The sequence below is a fragment of the Oncorhynchus tshawytscha genome, linkage group LG13 (genome assembly GCF_018296145.1).
Source record: "Oncorhynchus tshawytscha isolate Ot180627B linkage group LG13, Otsh_v2.0, whole genome shotgun sequence".
In the NCBI taxonomy this organism is placed as follows: domain Eukaryota; kingdom Metazoa; phylum Chordata; class Actinopteri; order Salmoniformes; family Salmonidae; genus Oncorhynchus; species Oncorhynchus tshawytscha.
This window is the reverse complement of record NC_056441.1, coordinates 20,808,521-20,816,732: the sequence shown is the minus strand read 5'-3', so window position 1 is coordinate 20,816,732 and position 8,212 is coordinate 20,808,521. Positions and strand designations below refer to the sequence as shown.

At 43.3% G+C, this 8,212-nt stretch overlaps 1 protein-coding gene across 5 annotated transcripts in view; it reads left to right on the top strand.

Moving 5' to 3' along the window:
- Nucleotides 1-7,783, top strand: part of pag1 (phosphoprotein membrane anchor with glycosphingolipid microdomains 1) — a 91,671-nt gene extending 83,888 nt beyond the window's left edge. For all 5 annotated transcript variants that reach the window (XM_024441056.2, XM_024441055.2, XM_024441054.2 and 2 more), the window contains 2 exons: nt 2,565-2,615; nt 3,002-7,783. In XM_024441056.2, the coding sequence (XP_024296824.1) occupies nt 2,565-2,615; nt 3,002-3,361 (411 nt within the window). In that variant the 3' untranslated portion in view covers nt 3,362-7,783. The remainder of the gene's footprint in view (nt 1-2,564; nt 2,616-3,001) is intronic.
- The last annotated feature ends 429 nt before the right edge of the window (nt 7,784-8,212 follow it).

Here is an 8,212-nt window from a genome sequence, read left to right as displayed (position 1 = left end):
TGCGTGTTTGCCTGTGGGGGATGTGTGTGTGTGTGCGTGTTTGCCTGTATGTCTGTGTGTGTGTGTTTGCCTGTGTGGGGGGCGCGCATGTGTTTGTGTGTGTGTGTTTGCCTGTATGTGTGTGTGCCTGTATGTGTGTGTGTTTGTGTACCCATGTGAAACCAAACCACATATTCTCTTGCTGACTGATGCGTTGGCATGTTAGACTTCAGTCCTCCATCATCAGCCTCATAGTAGATGTCCTGTCTGTCAGTCCATACCCCAAACTGCCTTGATACACCAAATGACCAAAAGTATGTGGACACCTGCTTGTCAAATATCTCATTCCAAAATCCTGGGCATTAATATACAGTTGGTCCCCCCTTTGCTGGGAAGGCTTTCCACTAGATGTTTGAACATTGCTGCGGGGACTTGCTTCCATTCAGCCACAAGAGCATTAGTGAGGTCGGGCACTGATGTTGGGCGATTAGACCTGGCTCGTAGTCGGCGTTCCAATTCATCCCAATGGTGTTCGATGGGGTTGAGGTCAGGGCTCTGTGCAGGCCAGTCAAGTTCTTCCACACCCATCTCGATAAACCATTTCTGTATGGACCTCGCATTGTACAAGGGGGCATTGTCACGCTGAAGCAGGAAAGGGCCTGCCCCAAACTGTTGCTACAAAGTTGGAATCACAGAATTGTCTAGAATGTCATTGTATGCTGTAGCGTTAAGATTTGGAACTAAGGGGCCTAGCCCAAACCATGAAAAACAGCCCCAGACCATTATTCCTCCACCACCAAACTTTACAGTTGGCACTATGCATTGGGGTAGGTAGCGTACTCCTGGCATCTGCTCAACCCAGATTCGTCCATCAGACTGCCAGATGGTGAAGTGTGATTCACCACTCCAGAGAACGCGTTTCCACAGCTCGAGTCAAATGTCGGCGAGCTTTACACCACTCCAGCCGACGTTTGGCATTGCACATGGTGATCTTAGTCTTGTATGCGGCTGCTCGGCCATGGAAACCTATTTCATGAAGCTCCCAACAAACAGTTCTTGTGCTGACGTTCCTTCCAGAGACAGTTTGGAACTGTGTTGCAACCGCGGACGGACAATTTTTGTGTGTGTATATATAGTGTACATTCTTATCTATAAGACATCTTGACTGAGTGAAGGAATGCCTTAACATGCATACTTTTCATAGTTTTTCCTGACCATGGAAGTGACCTGACCTTTCAGCCTTAATGTGGTCAGGACAAGTGACTTGGCTGGTATGTCTAGGAACCTGTTTTCTCCTGGTTAAGTCATGTAGTCAGGAGCAACTCCTGGTTGTAGTCATGAAACAACTTACTTAACTGGACTGGCACTTTAATTTGTTAAGCTACATGGACAAAGACTTCAGGGAATTCAGGAATTAGAGCAGACTAACATTATGAGAGACACATGGAGGCTTGTTGATGACGGGGTCAAGAACTTTCTTCGTGATTCCACACCACTGGGCTCCAAGGCAATCAAATGAATTGGTTAGCTAATCAAGGAGAATGTGTGTCCATAAATTAAGAATATGAATTCTGCGCTCTTTGAGAGTATCAAAAGAGATGAAGGAGAGATGCTGAATATAGATGGAGAGATGATGCTGAATATAGATGGAGAGATGCTGAATACTGATGGGGAGGTAACAGAGAGATGCTGAATATAGATTGAGAGATGATAGAGATGATAGAGAGATGAATATAGATGGAGAGATGCTGAATATTGATGGAGAGATGATGCTGAATGTTGATGGAGAGATGCTGAATATAGATGGAGGGACGATGCTGAAAATTGATGGAGAGTTGCTGAATATTGATGGAGAGATGCTGAATATTGATGGACAGATGCTGAATATTGATGGAGGGACGATGCTGAATAATGATGGAGAGTTGCTGAATATTGATGGAGAGATGCTGAATATTGATGGAGAGATGCTGAATATTGATGGAGGGACGATGCTGAATAATGATGGAGAGATGCTGAATATAGATGGAGATGATGGAGAGATGATGCTGAATATAGAGGATGCTGAAAATAGATGCTACTGAATATAGATGGTAGTGGTCAACCCTTTCTGGTTCTACATTCAAGTTATCCCACCATCGTCCTCACCAGTCCCCATGTAAAGTCATTGGTTAACCTTGGGTTGTCTAACTCAAGATTTACATCTTATATGTCCTTGACCAAGTGAACAATGGATTTTAAACCAGGCTTATTCCTCAGTACATCCAACATATAGGAGGCGTGAAGTAGTAGCCAGCTAGCTACTGTACCAGCTCTGATATTGACACCCTAGAAAGGTGTTTTTGATGTCTGTCGGCGATGTGTTGTTGATTAATGACCCCATCAATCATAAGGAACTGTATATAGCAGCTATACACAATAACATCGCTACAATTCTCATTGTGTATTAACTGATTAATCCGTAATGTTGTTCATAAATGATTGATTACATATCATACACCTGCTTAGCTCAGGTGGGAGTATGCACAACACACATGGTTCTGTTATATTGTAATGCGTGGACTTGTTTGTGTTGTTTTCTCTTCTAGTTGCTCTCTCCCTCACCGGGGCTTCACAACCATGTGCTGTTGGAGAACGAGGTAGGGTTGTGGCCTTCCACTGAACTCATTCCCCTATTGTCCTGATGCTTATTTAGGAATCACTTGAAAAAGAGATGTCAGTCTAACTGTGACTTCCCTGGTTGAATAAAGGATACATAAATCAAATAGTCCTTCGATGCTCACTCTGACTGCATTCTCTCCTCTCGCTCTTTCTTTCTCTCTCGCTCTTTCTTTCTCTCGCTCTTTCTTTCTTTCCTTCTCTCTCTCTCTCTCTCTCTCTCTCTCTCTCTCACACACTCTTTCTCTCTCTCGCTCTTTCTTTCTTTCTCTCTCTCGCTCTTTCGTTCGTTCTCTCTCTCGCTCTTTCTTTCTCTCTCTCTCTTACTCTTGCTCTCTCTCACTCTCTCATCCCTCTTTCTCTCCAGCTGTCAGACATATACTCCACAGTGAGGAAGACACACCTAGACGTGGAGGAGAAGGAGAGTGACTACAGCAGCATCGCTGAGATCAAAGGTCTGGTCCCTGAGTCGTCCTCCAGTGATCTCTACGCTACTGTCAGGGACATCTACCCCCAGCTCGGAGAGGGGGAGTCAGACCCACAGGGACCCCCTGGGGACCTCCAGGAGTCCCCTGCAGAGAGCATCGACCCGGGCTACGAGAACGTCTGCCTCACTAAGACTGGCAATGGAGAGGACTTGGGGCTGAGGAACCAGGTTCAGGAGCCAGACTATGAGAGTGTAGGTGAGCTGGGCCTGGGGTTGAACAGGGAGAGTTCCCGTCTCTAACTGGGTAGTAAAGCTACAGTGCGGGGCCTAAATCTGAGCCTCTGGGGCCTCACCCTCAACCCCAGCAGTTAGCCTAACTCCTAGCCTCAGATTCAACCCCAGCCATTAGCCTAACTCTTAGCATCACCCTCAACCCCAGCCATTAGCCTAACTCCTAGTCTCACCCTCAACCCCAGCCATTAGCCTAACTCCTAGCCTCACCCTCAACCCCAGCCATTAGCCTAACTCCTAGCCTCACCCTCAACCCCAGCCATTAGCCTAATTCCTAGCCTCACCCTCAACCCCAGCCATTAGCCTAACTAATAGTCTCACCCTCAACCCCAGCCATTAGCCTAACTCCTAGCCTCACCCTCAACCCCAGCCATTAGCCTAACTCCTAGTCTCACCCTCAACCCCAGCCATTAACCTAACTAATAGCCTCACCCTCAACCCCAGCCATTAGCCTAACTCCTAGCCTCACCCTCAACCCCAGCCATTAGCCTAAATAGTCTCACCCTCAACCCCAGCCATTAGCCTAGCTAATAGTCTCAGCCTCAACCCCAGCCATTAGCCTAACTCCTAGCCTCACCCTCAACCCCAGCCATTAGCCTAACTCCTAGCCTCACCCTCAACCCCAGCCATTAGCCTAACTAATAGTCTCACCCTCAACCCCAGCCATTAGCCTAACTCCTAGCCTCAGATTCAACCCCAGCCATTAGCCTAACTCTTAGCATCACCCTCAACCCCAGCCATTAGCCTAACTCCTAGTCTCACCCTCAACCCCAGCCATTAGCCTAACTCCTAGCCTCACCCTCAACCCCAGCCATTAGCCTAACTCCTAGCCTCACCCTCAACCCCAGCCATTAGCCTAACTCCTAGCCTCACCCTCAACCCCAGCCATTAGCCTAACTCCTAGCCTCACCCTCAACCCCAGCCATTAGCCTAACTCCTAGCCTCACCCTCAACTCCAGCCATTAGCCTAACTAATAGTCTCACCCTCAACTCCAGCCATTAGCCTAACTAATAGTCTCACCCTCAACCCCAGCCATTAGCCTAACTCTTAGCCTCACCCTCAACCCCAGCCATTAGCCTAACTAATAGTCTCACCCTCAACTCCAGCCATTAGCCTAACTAATAGTCTCACCCTCAACCCCAGCCATTAGCCTAACTAATAGTCTCACCCTCAACCCCAGCCATTAGCCTAACTCGTAGCCTCACCCTCAACCCCAGCCATTAGCCTAACTAATAGTCTCACCCTCAACCCCAGCCATTAGCCTAACTAATAGTCTCACCCTCAACCCCAGCCATTAGCCTAACTAATAGTCTCACCCTCAACCCCAGCCATTAGCCTAACTCTTAGCCTCACCCTCAACCCCAGCCATTAGCCTAACTCTTAGCCTCACCCTCAACCCCAGCCATTAGCCTAACTAATAGTCCCACCCTCAACCCCAGCCATTAGCCTAACTCCTGACCTCACACTCAGTGCTAACCATTAGACTAACTCCAGCTTCACCCTCAACCCCAGCCATTAGCCTCACTACTAGCCTCAACTTTACCCAGCAGCCCTGATGACAGGAACACCACCTCAGGGCTCTGAACTTCAACCTTCAACCCTACTGCCCATCATCACCAATTCAGGGTTTCTGCCCACTACCCCCTCAGTGCAGTTTGGGTGTGCCCACAGCCCAGCGATATCTGACTGAATTAGCTATAATCTTAACTCTCCATCAATTCATGGGGCCCTTAAATTACAATGTGCGTACTCTGGGTGCTATCAAATCAGTATCTGAACTATGAAATCACCGTCCGTTTTCAAGTTATTGGCATCCGTCCACTTTGTGATGTTGCTTCTCACTCTGTATCATGGTGCACATCACATCACTGAAGATTGAAGGTTAGCTACATTATCAACGACTGCTATCAATGTGGGAAGGAAGGCCAATATTTCTACATTATCCATCACCATCATAATTACTTCCTCAGACTATAAAATAGTACATTTATAAACATTTATAACCAGTCATTACGAATTCAGTTCATTTTACAAGGCTGGTGACAAGCTGACTGGCCAGTGACACTTTGTCAGTGCCTTGTGATTTGAGTTTTTGTGCCATAATGTCGTTCTATAAGGCACTTATAAAGGTATGAGTAGAATGTTTCCCCACAATGTAATGTCACTTTTTATATAATCTGTTCTCCCTTCCTAGTGCATCATTTCATTCAGAACATCATGATAAATCAGAGATATGATAGATATGTGTACTTACATACTATTGTGAAATAAGTAGCCTCAAGTCAGGCAGTTTAGACGGCTGAACTCGAAATGGAACGGCTTCTTTTAGTTTCTAAAACATTTTTTATTTGATTTACGTCAACTTTTTTTAATTTAAAAAAATCAAATTCCTATTTATTTGAAGATGGTGGATCATTGTGTGATTAAGGGATATCAGGAAGTGTGTTTGTTCATGAGGGAAACTTGAAAAGGTTTTGCTCTGTACATAGGATAAACAAATGAATAAGTGGGTTACCATGGTAATAAAGTAGTAAAGGTACTCATGAATAATCCAGACTTTTTAAAAAGGACTTATTCATTCAAACAAAAGACGAACAATGGTGAGACCATATCTATCAATGTTGTTGTGAATTGTTGTTTTCTCTATATTTCTTCACATGATTCAAAATGTATTTAAAATACTTATATTCGCTCAATGTGACAATATGCAACAGCAAACCGGTGTGTTAATGCAGCTGTATTGATCAAGGTGTATAATATGTGTTTGTATGGCGTGTTTATGCTTACCCTGTAGGTACGTATACTATTGATACGGTGGAAAAGGATTTTAAAGCACAAAGTGTCAAAAAACATTATGCTACTGCTTCTGTACAGAGCTTATAGCAACAACATCATACATACATACATATAACCCATCATGTGCACAATTATAATATCAAATGCTTCTAACTTAACTATTTGAACAAGCACTATTAAGGTAGCATGTGCTGATGACACGCTAACCGAGGGTTGTATAAAGTTAGAGTACGATTTCATTAAGTCGGCTAATGTATGAATTTGCAAATGGTAAAGTATATTTTGTAGTATGTATGCATGTGATTTGGACTGCTTAATAGTGGCTATAAAAGCACATAGAGGACAGTAAAACCATGATGTCATTTTAAGGGAATACATTTAGGCTAGCTGTAAGTATGCCCCTTACTCAGAGAGTGACCTAACTATTGTTGAAAATATAGTGATTGATTGAATTGTGGCGTATAACAGTTTGGGAGTTCTGTATTCTGTTTTAATAGGACACCATCTCATTGGTTATTTTGTTCTGTTGTTTTATTCAAGTATGGTACATTGTGTTGGTACAGGTGTTTTAAAACAGAAAAGTCAAAGTTGGTACTTTTTATTTTTTTTAAAGAAAAGTGAATGAATATTGTTGTTTGGTGTTTATTTTCAAACTAACTGAGTAAGTTGTGACTAGCTATTGCAATGATGATATCTGCATTTGACAGTTAAACAATAATACTATCTTACTTTTCCTCCCATTTCTCTGTTATCTCAATATTGCACATTATTGGTGTATGCAGAGTGAGTGAGTGGATTTCATTACACATGCATGAGCTTGAATGAGCTTCTTGACGACAAACCAAGCGCGCAGGTTGACTGATATTATATTCACAAATGAAATCCAGGAAGGAGAGAAAGGACAGTTCCCACTAAATTAGCAACAATTGATAGACACATTAAAGATGCTATACATTTCAGATATCCTATAAAGCAAGGGCCCTGCATATGAGGTTTTTCACACATTTTATAGAGTGTAATTGTCATTTCATTAATGTTAAATCGCAAAAACATGACCTTTTAATGACCATTGTTCTCCCTAACAGATTCCAGATTAGTTCATGTAGCAGGAAATGCTTTCATTTAAACCTAATGGTGTCTATGGAAATGCCATAAAAGGCTTTTAACAAACGGTCTGTCAAATAGGAACATTAGTGCCAAATCTCACAACCAAAGGTACCACACACAGACGAGCGTACGCACACACACTCATACAGGAGGGAGTGGGTTGTGGGGGGCAAGCATGAAGAGGAAGTCCATCATAGCACCCTCTCATTCAGCCCACTCTAATAATGAGACAATACATTCTCAACAAGCAGCAGAGAATTCCTTACCATTGTCTTTCATTATGGACACTGTGTCCCAAATGGCACCCTATTGTCTCCGTAGGTCACTACTTTTGAACAGTCAAAAGTATTGCACTAATAAATACTATAGGTATAGGGAAAAGGGTGCCATTTGGGATGCAGCCAGAGCCATGCTTTCTTTGACAGTTATGTGCACATCTGTCATAAGATTCTATCTGGTTTCCTGTGTATGCATGAACATATTTTATGACCATAATTTGAAAATATTAAAAGATGTATAACAAGTAAGTGTGTATTTTTTATTCATGAAGATAGCTTGCAGGGGGAGAATGGTGTTTTATACATTTAATCTGGTACATTGATTAGCTACTTGCAACAGTATTGCATTAATTCATTGAAAGTCTAGTTTATCATGTTAGCAGTTAAACAGGCTCATATGGACCATTCACACAAAATTTGTATTAGGCCTACCCTCTGACCAAAAGAGGGAAAATTAATATTAGGTACCACTAATTTCACAGTATGTCTACTCGAATGTTTCAGCACTGAGCTAATTTCATGTCTGCTGAGTGAAACTTGAAAGTTGTGAAAATTCTGTGCAACTTCCAGCGCATTTACTGTGAACACAGGCAGTGGTCACGCTTTAAGTTAGTTTTAACAGTGGCAATGTAGGCTACTGTGGCTATTGGATCATAATGTAGGCTTACCAGAGTGGCA